Here is a 14989-nt window from a genome sequence, read left to right as displayed (position 1 = left end):
TATCCTTGGGAAAAATAAAGTGGTTTGCTTGAGAAGAACATGGAAAATTCAGAGGAACTACCTCCTCCAGGAAGTCTTCCTGGTTGCCCCCCCCCCGCTCCCTTGTGCACCCACAACAACCCCAGATCTCAATATTTCAAAACTTTTGGCAATGTACTGAAATTGAAATGCTCCTTTGTCATTCTTCCTCGGGGACTAAAAGCCCCTTGAGCACAGGGGTTGAGCATTATCAGTCTGTAAAACCTCTGGACCTTAGCCCAGGGACTGCTTGACTAAGTTTAGCCACAGAAAAGAGAACTGAAGGTTGTTGACTTAAAACCAGGAATGCTTTGCACCACCCTACATGCTGTGTTCCCAGCCATGAATCACCCATGCCTCAACTGCCATCACCCCACGAGACAGCAGTTCTAACGTGAGGGTGAGCTAACATTTCTTCAGTGAATTGACTCCGCTCCCTGCTGGAATACTAGAGACACACTGGGGTGCGTCACTGTTCCCACGAGGGCAGGACAACTGGCACAAGAGCGAGAGATGCTTACAGCTTTTAGCTTTTTCCAACTTTCTCTATGTCCAGCCACCTGCATTCTTGTGTTTAAGCCCTTCAGTCAGCTTGTCAGGTGGGTATCTTCATTATACTCATTTTGCAGATAAGGAAGTTGGGGATCAGACTTGCCCAAGGGCACATAGCGGGTAAGTGGTAGACTCAGCTCACTTGGCCTTTTTCCACAGTCCTTACTCTTGATGACACGTAACCGTGCTTCCATCTGCTCCCCGCACCCTCCTCCTGGGATAGGGTTTAAAAGATTTGAGGCTGGCCCCTAACTCAAGGTTCACACTGGGGACATGGGCTGCCAGGCCGCAAACCTGGGCCACTCTTGGCACTGAGTCTCCGCCTGCCTGAGAGTCTTTGCCTTTTCTTGTGAGGAGGACCCCCTGAGGGCTGTACCTATTACTGAATCACCCAACACACTTAAGAACACTGTTTTACTTAAATGCTCTAAAAATACTCTTGTCATAGCTACTACTTAAGAGAAACCATCTGCTATTTTTGATGAGAAAAAAGCTATTCTGGAATAAGAGTTGTATTTTAATACTTTGAAAAACAAAATAAAAATAACCCCAGAGTAGAAAAGGACTTCAGAGACAGGAGCAGTGTCCAGGGAGAGGAGAAGGTGCCTGAGATGTCCTGCCTACGGTCCAGGCTCTGTGACTTGTTCCCTTCCCAGAACCCCCACTCTGTCTCCTCCGTCCTGTGGAACGTTTAAAGTTGCCTCTCACTTTGAATGTCCTGATCTGCTGCTTCCATTCTTTCTTCTGTCCTTTGCAGGATTGCAGGAGCCCAAGCTCACGTTTCTAAGGAGGGAGAACTACTCTTATATTTAATGTTTCTTTCCACCCTTGGCCTGTTTCCATTTCAAAGAAAACATGGCCTTTACTTGTAGGTCTCTTTCACCGGATTTTTCTCTAGTTTTCTGCAAGCTAATACACACTCGCTTAGCTGCCCAGATTGTTAGGGCTTCTAAATCACGCCTGGGTAAGAGCTTAATCTGTCTTTATCCTAAATGACAGATGAGATACTTTAGATACATATCAAAAGTAATTGTTTTTAAGAGAAATATAAGTCCTGAGTAAATATCTTATCCAACTCACCCTGAGGTTATATGGCTGTGTTTTCGATCAGATTTCCTATAAATATCTAACACCCATTCCTCTCAGCATGTTTTAAAGCATTCTGCATCAAGGAGATTTTCATCTACTTTTAATTGGACAGGGCTCTGAAGACAGTGTGGGTAATTCATATTTCCAATATGAATGCCCTGGAAAATATTTCAGTGCCAGAGAGAAAACAGATTCAATACGATCTAGATTTAGATTACCTCGGTGAAAGAATCGCTTTAACCTTTGCGACTGAACACTGTGGCTTAGAACTGCTATACGCTTATGAGGCCTATGCAGCCCCAGATGAAAAAGTCCTATATCAGCAGACAACTTTATTTTCTGACTCGAAATCCTTAATCCAATTTATGGCATTCTTGAAATTGTTCCTTTACTTGCAGCACAGGCACATTCTTTCCACCGCTGCTTTGCACTAGAGGATATAAGCCGCATTCTCTTGAGATGATAATCTTTTCCCCATCTTTCTGAACCTCCTGGTTTCAAGAAGTTTCATTTCTTCAAGTTCCACGAATAGAAAACTTTCCTTTCTGATGAAACTCCTTTCTTCGTTCTAAGACAGAAGTGACTGCAAAGAACATATCAGGTATTGATTTCCCACAGAGAACCAAGAAGCTGGTGACTGACCAGTCTGATAGGTGACAACATTGATCTCACAGGATAAGGCAGTAGCAGCAGATGAAGGCAAATACAGCAAATGGGACAGTCATCCTTTGCTAAGAATTCAGATGACTCACCAGGATATCAGTGGGTGACACTGGTTTAATTTGCTTATTAGCCGTAAGTCACCCACCAGTGAAGACGTTTTATGGGATGCTTGAATATCAGGCATTATTCTACAATTCATCTGTTTTTCCCAGCAGAAACAGAGTCATATTCAATTACTCTCTGAATTTCTGAAGTCCCACACAGGTCTCTGACATTTAAATGGATGAAAATCAATGGTGTGGAAGAACCTGAGCTCTGGTTGAGGTCCCTCGGCAGCACGGGGGCCGAGGTGGCCCAGGACCAGCAGGAGGCCTGGTCCAGTCACTACTTCGTTCAAGTGCTGAGAATGACATTGTCCTTCCAGTCCCTTCAGAGTGAGGGACTGGCATCCTTGGGTTAGAAAGATGTGTGTCGAGAGGAGGGCTACGGCGACGCTGAGGGCTGTGCCCCAGCTGAGAGGGGTGCAGCTAGTCTTGGTGCTGCCTGCAACTGCTCCTTGCAGCGTGGAGGCTCCTGGTAAGCACCTCCGCTCTCTCCAGGCCCCTCACCCTCTCCCTGAGCCGAGCCCCATCCTCCTGGGGTTCTCAACTGGCTTCAATTGATCTGAGCAAGGATCGAATTTTTGCAAACACATTTCCGAGACAGAGTCAAGCACGATTCTCCCCGCTCAGCAAGGATGTCCTTTCTCTGAGGTCTGCAGCTCAAAGCTGCCTGATCATGCAGTAATGATGCCATCCTCTGCCCAAGCAGGTTCAATGCGGAGCCAGCACCTGAGGAAGGTGGTCAGATGGGCTGAGTGCCCACCGCCGGGGCAGGAAACCCAGTGGGCCCCGGGACTGGGGCTGGGGCCAGGAAGCCTTCATGGCAAGGCTCAGATTCTGGCTGATAGAAGAATTTTCAAAAATTTTAGAAATACCAAGAATAAATCCATAAGAGGGCTCCATTATGCTGACCTGTAATTCCTCTTAATAACTCTAAATGATTTTTGAAGGGAAACTCACAGGATGAGAAAATTTCACCCCAAATGCTTAGGAAAGAAATCCAACGATTTCACCAAAAATGGAAACTTGCTCCCAAACCTCTATTTTTAGTTCACAAGATGATGCAAGATGCATCTTTTTTTTTTTTTCCCCCCCGACTTTGGTGCAAGGCAAAGTGTGAACTTTGTCAAGGGGGGTTATTTTAAGGGAAAAGAAAACAGAGCTCCAGCAGAAAATAGCCACAGAGCTTCAGCCATCACATGGGCTATAAATTATGTATCGCCTCTGCCAGCGCTGCCAGGCTGTTTCTTGATTTCAGAGGTGGTTTAGTGTTGGCGAATACTGACTGCCTTGCTCTGACTAAATTTTCCTTGTAGCTGGTCTTCTATTTTCGACTCTCATCCTGCATAGAGAAGCCTGGTAATTTTCAGTGAAGTACTTGGATTAAGGGCTTTATTGAAAATTACTAGGCCTCCACCAAATACAATAAGACAGACAATTCAGAGCATCTTCAGAAAAGAGCGCTTGTCTGCCGTGATAAAACTGAACAGCAGGCTTTTGGGGGGACGCTCAAATGGGTGGTAAAAATGGAATGGGAAGGAGCAAGGAGTAATTATTAGCCCAGGAAGGAAGACATGCAAAAGAACGCAAAGGAAACAGATGGAAATGACATTTTCTCGAGAGAAAGAAAAAGATTAAGAGACCAAGGGCTAGCCTGAAAGACATTCAGTACTTTTAAAAACGGTGGAAAAGCAAAAATAGAAGAGTGATTTCATGTGGAAGAAATACAGAAAGATAACAGAACATAATTCAAAAGTCAGAGTGTCCAATATAAAGAAGTAGAAAATCCATTCAGCTTTGCTGGTTTCAAAACACAAAGGTAGAGAAACTTTAATATAATCTGACCCTGTCCCCTCCCACCCCCTCGGCTGTCACTGCATGCACGCAGAGGTGCCATCCACAGACCGGGCACTGGCAGCTGTGCTCCTCAAACTGCCTGCCTGTGTTGTCAGGAGATGTGCTTGCCTCGGATTCTGTAAACCCCCGGGTCCCCTAGGTAGCTGTGTGAATTTAAAACAGTGAATTAGCTCTAGGATGGATGCACTTTCCATATAGTAAGTACATGAGCACAATGAAGGTTTCCTTCGTTACATAAGGAAACAGGCCACGGGCGACAAGCTGTATTAGTGGAGGTGTAGTTGAGTCCCACTGTTGCCAGACTGAGGTACCATTCAACTTCCATTTTATAATCTCGTGGACTCTGGTAATCGCTGGTCTTCAAGTTCAACGGAGGTCTTAAGTCCCCTAACCGTAACTCATTTTTAAAAATCAGAACGGCATTTTTCTTTTCATCTAAAATAAAATAAGTATAAAATCAAAGCAAAGAAATTCTCATGGTTCAAACAGTCTGAGTGCTCTGGACCCACACTCAGAACATGAACTGGTGGCACTTGTGCCCCGGTTAAGTCAGGACGTCTTGTCGTGGCCAGAGGTCCTCCCTGCATGCTTGTGTGCTCACTTACTCAGCGAAGTGCTGTAATCATTCTGACTGAAGACTGACTTTTAACAGACACACAGGATTCTACATGGGAAGGACCAGCCCTGTTCTTGCAGGAATTTGTGTGGTGACCCAGTACTGAACAGTGCAGTATCCCATTGCCTGAGAGTGGGCTTCGCAGGTGCCCACCTGCTCAGAGGGCCCCACGGTAACCAAGGCCCTCCTTCCAGTCTCGTTGGCTGTATCACCAGCCAGTCATCACCTGTGAGCTGTTATGAACTATTTCTCCCCCAAGATAAATACAATCTGGGAATGGAACATGAAAATTTGTGTCCTGGGCCTTCCCCCATCAACCTTCTGAATCTTCAGCCTCAGCCATCTGTCTTATCCCATCACTTCCAGAAAAGGCACGAAGGATGTATTCTTCTCACGACTGCATACACCCAAACGTGGCAGGGACACCCGTGCCACAGCCTCATTTGCTAAATGAAAGTGATTCTAAGTCTGGGGAGATCTCTGGCATTATCCTACTGCTTCTCCCACACCGTCCTGCCCATCCCAGCCCCTCTAATGGAAGAAAGAAACTCAGCCTCGGAGAGACCAGGGTCAAGGCCCCACACCAAGGTTCACGAACAACTCCATTCTCACCTCGCCAGTTATGGAAAGCCATCCCATTTGGGGGATTAGTGTGAACACGCTCTTTCTTAGAATACATGCACACTTAGGTCATCTCCAGATTAACTTTTCCACGTGCCTAGAGTACTCTTGATTAGAACCCTGACTTGCTCATCTGGTTAAATGCTGTGGTTACACGTAGGTGCCGCCCACTTGATCTGCCCTTCTGGGCACTTCCCCATCCCCTGCGGTTAGGTGTCGCCGTGTGATTTGCCTTAGCCGGTGACATGAGCAGACACACATGTGCCATTTCTGGGCAGAGGACGTAAGGGCCGGTGACTCCTTACGGTTCACTCCCTGGCTGCGTTCCTTTGTAGCAGAACCGCTGCCCACCTGGGTTCTAAGAGAGGAGGACAGACGTGTTGTGTGTGTGAGAAATACTCCTGTGTTGTCCGTGGCCATGGAGATTTCGGGAGGTCAAAACTGCAGCATATTCCAGCTCATCCTGACTGATACACAAGACAAAGAATTACTTCCTACTGTGATTTCCCCAGAAAATTTAATGCTTGTTGATGTGAAAATAAATTTTTTGACTTGCAGCTAATCACCCAGGTACTTCAAATTTCATTTTATCAAATTCCGGCACCTGTACTCAGTCTCAGTTTAGTTTTCGATAGATAAGTGGACTTTGCTCCTTTTGAACATTCTTGTGGAAATGTTATACTCAGAAATGGCTTTTCAATCTGTTTTATCAATACAGCTACTATAAAGACAACCCCCCTATGCTCACTTTGGTGCCAGGTCAGCCAGCTGATTACTTTACCATAGTCATCTCTCTGTCTCCACCAAAATGAAGGGACATCTGAAGACATTCTTTCAGCCAGTTTTCCTTCTTCACCTACAATATTTTGCCACTTGAATTATCTTTTTCTAAGCCAGGGTTTCTCAACCTTGACACTACTGACATTTTGGGCTGTATAATTCTCTGTAGTGGGGACTGTCCTGTGCATTGTAGGTGGCTTTGCAGCACCCTTGGCCTTGACTCACAAGATTCCCGTAGCACCTGCTCCCCCAATCATGACAACCCAGTTGAGAAATACAGTTCTAAATTGAACACATTCTTCTTGCCACTTCGTATGATTTTTTTGATGAACTATTATTAAACAGAAAAAGACATTAGGATACCTTTGCTAAAAAAGTTACTATTTTTCAATTTATTATGTACTGAAGGCCACCTGCCCTGCTCTACATGAGCATTTTTTCTCTGTCAAGAAGTGCTATTAAATGCTGAGTATTCATTCCTTTGTTCATCTGTTCATTCAACAAATGCCCATGAGCACGTGTTGCGAGCCGGGCACTGTCCTGAGCATTGGATAGACCATGGGAATAAACACAACTGTGAACTGTGCGGCCTCTCTCTGCACAGAGCTCACAGCCTGTTGGGGACTCATTAAGGAATGCACATGCACAACCTATGACTGCAATTTGTGGTAAGTTCAATAAAGGAAAAGAAGAGGACGTTGTGGGGTTGGAGAGGAGGTGGCATTTAAGCTGAGATGGGAAGTTATGAGCCAAGGCAAGAGCAGCAGAAGCCTGCTGGGCAGAGGCAGGAAGGGCTGAAGCGTTCAGACCTATGGGGCAGTGTGGCCAGAATACGGGAGCAAGTGGGGGAGATGAGGTCAGAGAGGTCGCGGGGCCAGTACTAGTCAGAGGACATGCTGCCACCAGAAGAGCCTGGCAACAGTCATCAGCAAAGGCATGCATTCCTTCAGACCCGATGACCACCGGCCCTTGGACATCCCGGGGTCCCCATCTCCTACTCTGCCCATTCTGTAGCACCCGACTACCCTTCTCTAGACACCATAGGGCCACAAAGCCATCGAGGAGAAGGAATGGCTGAATCTGTTCCATGTCTTCATCAGTTCATGAGAAACAGGATTCCCCCAGCTGAGCTGGTAACACTGAAGCAATCGGCCCTCATCACGATGGCTTCTCATTTCTACGAGGAAACAGATTCTGTTCTGCTACAGGACGGGGTGTGACGCACAGAGCTCTTCCTATCCTTACCTCCAAGTGGCCTTCAGCCAGCTCACAGGCCATTCTGAAGACTTTGAACTTTTTTCCTGTGCCGAGGGCAGTAGGGAACAAATAAAAGACACACTATTTCTCTAAATGTAAAGACTATCCCAAGCTCGTGACCACAGGGACTCTCCTGACAGTTGTTTTCTGGAGGGTTTGGTTTATGTCAACAGCTACTAAAAGGGGCAGCCACCATCCCTTCCTGGCACAGGTGCTTCTGTGAGTAAAACTGTGTTGCCAAAAAGATATGCCAAATTCTAACCTCTGGTGTCTACGAACGTGACCTTATTTGGATACAGGGTCTTTGGATGTAATCAAGTTAAGATGATGTTATACTGCAGTAGGGTGGCCCTCATCCAACGTCTGGCATCCTTATACAAAGAGGGAAATTTAGACATAGAGACACACACTGCAAGGACGCCAGGTGATGCCGGAGGCAGGGACTACAGTGATGTGTCCACAAGCCAACAACCCCCGACGACCGCCAGCAACACAGATGCTAGAAAAAGGCATGGAGTGTATTCTCCCTGGAGCCTTCAGAGGTACGTGGCCACGCTGACACCTCACTTTCAGGCTTCCGGCTTCCAGAACTATGAGAGGATAAATTTCTGTTGTTTAGAGCCAGGAAACTAACAGAGGCAGCCTCATGGAGTCTACCGGTCACTTTTCTCAAAGAGAAAAAAAAGCAGGTCCTGAAATGAGTTAAGAATCCCGATGAAGCCACAGAAGAAGCTCCGAAGCCACTTTGGTGGCAGATTTTAAAAACTTCCAAAGCCGAAGCAGCTCTTTTTATAGTTACTGCATATCTGGATCACAAGAACCACGGTGATGAGATATAACGCTGGCTGATTAAAATGACGGCAGGCTTCCCTTTAGTAGAAGACAACTGAATATATCATTTTGTTTAAGCCAGCTAACATAGAAGCTGCCACGGTGGAGCAGTATCTGTCCTACCACAGGATTAATTTTTTGGTGACAATAGAAAAATGCAAGATGTCAAAGGAATACATTAGCTGTAAGTGCACAGAATAGTTGGTGTCCCAGACGTGCCTCTCCCTGGTAAGGGCTATAAAAATACTTGTGCTTTTTTAGTGCTTACTTTCAACAGAGCATTTGTAAAAGGGCTATTGATTTTTTCAAAAAGGCTTCTACTTTTAAGTGCAAGTTGGAGGAACACGCATAATACATTCCAATACGCAATTTGTAACAAATTTCTGGTTCTGTAAACATCACATGTTAAAAAATGTGTTTACAGCGCTGTAGGTAAGTGCAAATAAAAAAAGAGGGAAACAGAAGAAAAAGTGTTTGTTTGTTTTTTTACCTTGCCTTTGTCGAAGTAGTGGATGATTTCTTGGTAGAGCTGCTCTTTCAGCTGTCCCTGCGTCGCAGCCTGGTACCCGTCCCGCTGCGTGAGGTGGGCTGCGCACACGTCCTCCGACCACTGTGGCAAAAGCAAAGCGTGAGCAGGGCCCGGGGAGGGCACAACCACGACACCACTGCCCAAGGGGTCAGGATGCACATGGGCCCCCATTCTGTGAGTGGAGTCCTGTGTAGCTGTGTCACCTGGCTGCCAAGGCCTGGGAACAAGAGGGCAGAATCACTGTCTGGAGACCCCGAGAGTCATGGAGCAATGGACAAGGGAGACAGAACTGTGGTGGGATTCTTCCAGAAGAAAAGCCCGGCAGGTTCTGGGGAGCGCAGACCCGCCAGCTTGCGAACAATGCCTCCTAACAGCCCGAGATGAATTATAAACAATGGTGATTTGTGGCTGTCTCAACTGAGGCAACCCCAGGGTTCTGGTATTGGTCGTGTGTTGCTCAGCGTTTTTATCAACAGCAAAGAAGGTACATGGATCAAGCTTACAAGTCATTAAAAAAAGGGACTTGACAGGTTATCAGGTTCCTTCAAGACAAGAAGGTGTCTTTGGACCTCCAGCCCTCGGCGCGGTGCCTGGCACAGAGTCAGGGCAGTGTCTATGGAAGGGCTAGTGCAATTTTTGTATGAACTGAAGATGCACGGGGGTCTCAGCAGGCTGGGGAGACGTGCCAGAGTGGAGGCAAGGCCATTTGACAGATACAACATGCAAACTCCTGAGCTTAACAAATCAATGGCATTAAGTATAGGGTTCAATAAAATTGAGCACATGTTTGGTGAGGACCTACTATGTACTTGGCACTAGGTCAAAGATGAGTCCGAAGGTACCTAAGCTCCAGCAACTCCTAGCTGCCCAGGATAGACAATCATGACATATAATGACACCGAAGAAAAGATTTCATGGGCATCTAAGGGCGGCAGGCATGAGTTGATGCTGGGTGGTGTGGGTAGGCTCACTGGAGGACATAATTAGAGTGGTCTGCTTATGAGTTGGACCTAGGAGAAGGAGCTAGACCCTGTTTTAAGGCAGGACAGTGAGCGTGCTACAAAGAAAGCAGTCAACTCCCAAGCTGCCTGGACCACAGATGGTCCCGAAGTGAAGGGGGGCTGGCAGATGTCCCACTGAATGCAGGGCTGGTCAGGCCACATCTACTTCAATGGGACCAGCAGAAGGCCAAAGGGACCAGCATGCAGAAGTGGCGGCAGGGGCAGGGGAACATAGGCAGGCTCCAGAAGAGGCTCATTCTTGCAGAACACACCCCTACCCACCTTCCCAAAGCCAGGGGCCCTGGGGCATCTCAGGCTGGACCCCAAGCTCCAAGAAACAGGATGCAGAGCTGGGACCTGAATGGTTCCCTGTCTCTAGGAATGTCAGGTAGGAATGAGAGACCTTAAAGTGGCCTGCAAGATTCCTCCCCTTAAATTTGGACTAGCACGTTCCTACCACAATTGGATACGGCAAACTAGTTAACTTTGGAGTTTGCACAACACAGCTGGTGTCATGGCCTACTTTTGTTGGGGAATGGGGGACTAAAAGTAAAACTTTAGATGATTCTAAAATGTAACTACAATCAAATAAATTAAGAACAAGAAAGTTCAGAGTTCAAATAACTTCCTTGGATTTTAAAATCACTTCTGTAAAAAAATCAAAAACAGAAAATATGTACCAGGGAAGCAAAAATCCTCTGTGCATTCCACATAACATGGAGAGGAAAATAACTCGATCGCTAGGCTGCAAATTGCTTTTATTGCTCTTGTTTTCAATGAAAAATATCCTTAATCAAAAAAGAAGATTCTATTTGAAGATTTTAAGTTAACAAACAAGGATATATTTGTCATACTGAAGAAGAATTTTCGTAACAATACAAATCATGTTCTTTAGTGAGTTGATTAAACAGCATGAATTCACATTTATAGCAACAGCAAAACATATTTAGGAAAACTTGCAAAATGTAACGGTGTAAAAGATATGGAGAGAGATTATGTAGCATTCACCATTTATCTGGAAAATGCAGAACCCAAGTGGAAAAGATAATGCAATTGGGCCTATTGATCTGGGCTGTGAAACAAACTGTCATTCTGTCTGTGACAGACCCATCTGCACTCAATAAATCCAGTGATTAAATAAACGATATGTTTATACACATATATATGTTTTACATGCACATGCACATATAAAAGTTTATGCTCTATGAGAGTGAGAGTAAAGGTGAGTGAGCAATTTTTCAGTTCCATTCTAATTTACCTGATGTAAAAGAAGTATCTCACATTTGCAAAAATGCCTTGTTACTGAAATTGGGGTTTCTAATAAATGAAAGCCATCAGAATTCACAGTGAGATGGCTAGTGTCAGATGCACCAGGTGAAATCTGTCTTCATAAATTATGCTTCGTGGGAGAGCTTTTTATGATAAGAGGCCAAAGGGATCCTAAGGCAGCTAGCCTCAAAATGACTATTGATGTGGCCTCCTGACTGAGCTGAGCTCTCCTGTTTTATTTGTAATGGACCCTTTTGTTTTCAGGCAGAGGCAAATTTCCACACTCAAATGTCTCCAGAACAGCCTGTGTATTTTTGTGCTGTGAAAGCTCTGGTAAATTTGAGGAGGAACCAAAGGCTGAAAGAGTCTTACCAGAGTTTTACTCTATAACACAGTGTCCTCCTTAACTCCCATTACCCAAAAGTCACTCCTTAATATCTGTTTTACTGTAATTTTCTCTGGTTTTCTTTTATTCCATTTTTGGTGTTTGGGAGGTTGGCCTAGATTTAGAAACATGATTCCTTAAATGAGCAGTTTGTGTGTAGGGTCATTCAACTAAATTCTAATTTTTGTTAATTGTTCTTTTTTTATTCAGGTCATAACTTTTCAATTTTTTATAAGGATATCATGAGAAAGATAATCGAATGACTTGCTGATGTTCTAAAATATAAAACTAGAGGTAGTATAGCAATCCCCCCATCCATCTACCCATGCACCCATGCATCTGCCCATGCACCCATGCATCTGCCCGTCCACCCATGCATCTACACATCTATCCATCTACTTACACATTTTTCCATCCATCTACCCATCCACTCATCCATCTACTCACTCACACATCCATCAATCCATCTATCCATCCAGCCACCCGCCCACCCATTCATCCATCCACCCACTCACACATCTATCAATCCATCAGTCCATCCATCCATCTCCTCATACATTCATCCATCCTCTCATCCATCTATTCACTCACACGTCCATCCATCCACAGACCCATCTAACCACTCATACCTGTATCCATCCATCCATCCATCCATCCATCCATCCACCCACTCACACATCTATCACACATCCATCTACTCAAACATTCATCCATCCATTTGTCCATCCATCCACCCATAACTCATCCATCTATCCACTCACATCCATCCATCCACCCATCCACCCACCCACTCACACATCTATCAATTGATTCATCCATCCATGCATCCGTCCATCCACCCACTCATCCATCTACCTGCTCACACATGTATCAATCCATCCATCCAGCCAGCCACACATCCATCCACCCATTTATTGTAAGGATCTACTGAGGACCCATTCTGTATGACTAACTGTGCTGGAACTGAACATGAGGGAAAGGATGAATATGTCACTGCAAACAATAACGTCTAAAACTATCTGTGTAATAGAAGAACCACTGAGAGCTGAAAGTTGTCACACCAGACCTGTGCTCAGGAGTAACACTCTTAGAAGAATCAGGCAGAGCACACTGACAGGATGTCCCCACGTGAACTGATAGACGAGTCATGACCTGGTCTCTACAATCTTCGCTAAGATAATTACAGGCATGACTCATCCTACCTCTTAGCCATTCTGTTAGGGAAATCCTTTCCTGTGGATGCTATTCTCCACCGTTACTGAGTCCTGCTGGTAGGAAGAAGGAGCTGTGGAATCTAATTTGCTGCTAGCTCACAGGCCAATGATGAGAGTTTGTGATGCTTAGTGATCACATGCTACGACATCCTGTTAAATCTGCATTCAGTAAGGCCAAATTTATAATCAAAGTACTTCCTAAATATGTTCACGTCATTGCATTTAGTCATATCCATAAAATATTAACTTATAGGTTTATTAAAATTTGTTTTAGAAAGAGAATTCTGAATAATCTGTAAATTTTGAATTTACAACAACAGAATCATAAAAGTGCATGGTACTTTTTATTACCTTGAGAAGCTTTGCATGGAGAAGCAAGGTGTATGCCGCTTCTGTGTAGTTATCACACTCTCTGTGTAGGTCACAGAGCTTGTACAAGTACCTGAGACAACAAAAAGGAGGTATGCTCTTAAAATGTCACCAAATAATTTGTATGGAGGATTGTGGAGCTAAATTCTACATACATCAGTAAATCATATCTATACTTTCTTTTTACAATGTTCATAATTCACAATGCCTTGAAAACTTTTGGTGCAGAAAGCACTACAAAAAGCCAACAAGAGTAACATACAATAATATATCTATATCATTTTTTAAATTTTAAGTCTTCTCCTCTTGGGATAAAAATGAAGACGACACATAAAGGTGGAATTTTACTTCAAGAGTTTCTCATTCCTTTTCATCTTTTCCAGATTTTTCCTTAAACATTTGAAATGAGATTACACAACCCTTGATTGTGATTTCCTACATTTTTACTGAATCCAAATGCACAAAAACTCCATGAAAATATAAATCTGTAAGAATGAAGAACTCCAGTGATCACAGTGAGTATGATCAAAACAATCTCTGCTATAAAGAAATAAAAGTTGCTTTTAATATAAAGCAACCTACAGTTTGGATGAAAGAGTCTGTTTTTCAAGGTTTATTAAATGCATATAGTATTTTTTTAAAAGGAGAAGTAAAAAAAATTAGAAATAAAATATTAGACAACCATACTCAGTGTAATAAACACATCATTAAACACTGTGCCATGTGGGTTACATTCTTATCCTATTCTTCGAAGTGGTAATCTTGCTAATTATTTGACCCTGGACCCTAAAAGTGACCAAGAAAGAGAGGGACTTAATCACAGTCCACCACTCTAGATAAAAAGGCAACCAAGGGAGCAAAATCCAGCAGGCAATGCAGGACAGATTTCTTCTTTCATGGGAAAAAGACATAGAAAAACATGGGAATATGGTATCACTTAAATAAGAGTAGACTGAAAAATTATTGCCAATTTCTGGTAAAGGTATAACTGGATTTCTTATTTGATCATATGACTTACTGTGAAACATTAAAATTTGTAGTGTTAACTTTTCTCAAAAGGGCCACATCAGTTAGTCGAGAGGCACAAAAGCCTTCTAAACTAATCATTTACAGTTTTGCTCCTGAGTTGGTTAAATGTGACCTCCCCAAAACTCTGCATTGGTATGGGCAAACCACACAAGGGCTGAGAATACATCTGGGAGCACTTCCAAACTCAACCTAAGAGGCTTCATGATTTCCTACAAAATAAACCCCTGTGGTTATAAAACATTTCTTAGCATGGAATTGACAAATAGCAATTATGATAAACATGCAGAGGGAGCAGGCAAGCATAGATGCACGCATACCTTATATACATTTCTTCTCTTTCAATTTCTTTGTAGAAATTCTAAAAAATTAAAAAATAACACCGTTTTCAGAAACTTGTTCCACAAAAGGTATCACATGCACATTAAAAACTCAAGGTTCTTCAACTAGTATCAAACACTGCCAAATGGACCCAGCTCTTTGGATTAGAACCACAAACTCACATAAATTGCAAAACCATGTTACACCGTTCTTTGCTTTTTTTGCTTTTCCTATGATTACATTTCCTACACTTTGAACACTGGGATGACTAAAATCGACTTCTGTCATTTGAAAGTCACTTGTCTTCAGTAAAAATGAGGTATTGTCCAAAGACATGATACCTGAGTCATTGTAATCTCAATAAATGCATAAATAAATACATTAATAAATAAAGAGCCCAAATTTGTGAATAAGCAAATAAGCATCATCAACATGATTTAAAGCACGCTGGGCCCAGCCTTAGCAAGAGCCGGAAGAAGGCTATTTTAGG

At 43.8% G+C, this 14989-nt stretch overlaps 1 protein-coding gene across 4 annotated transcripts in view; it reads right to left on the bottom strand.

The window, feature by feature from the left end:
• The window catches only part of DOCK1 (dedicator of cytokinesis 1), a 489712-nt gene that overhangs the window by 44840 nt on the left and 429883 nt on the right, over nt 1–14989 (bottom strand). For all 4 annotated transcript variants that reach the window (XM_063103414.1, XM_063103416.1, XM_063103415.1 and 1 more), the window contains exons 36-38: nt 14499–14539; nt 13135–13225; nt 8876–8995 (exon numbers count right to left, since the gene is read on the bottom strand). In XM_063103414.1, coding sequence (XP_062959484.1) covers nt 8876–8995; nt 13135–13225; nt 14499–14539 — 252 coding nt within the window. The remainder of the gene's footprint in view (nt 1–8875; nt 8996–13134; nt 13226–14498; nt 14540–14989) is intronic.

The sequence above is a fragment of the Cynocephalus volans genome, chromosome 7 (genome assembly GCF_027409185.1).
Source record: "Cynocephalus volans isolate mCynVol1 chromosome 7, mCynVol1.pri, whole genome shotgun sequence".
NCBI classification, from domain to species: domain Eukaryota; kingdom Metazoa; phylum Chordata; class Mammalia; order Dermoptera; family Cynocephalidae; genus Cynocephalus; species Cynocephalus volans.
Note: the sequence above shows the minus strand (reverse complement) of the source record. Positions and strands in the feature narration are given on the sequence as shown.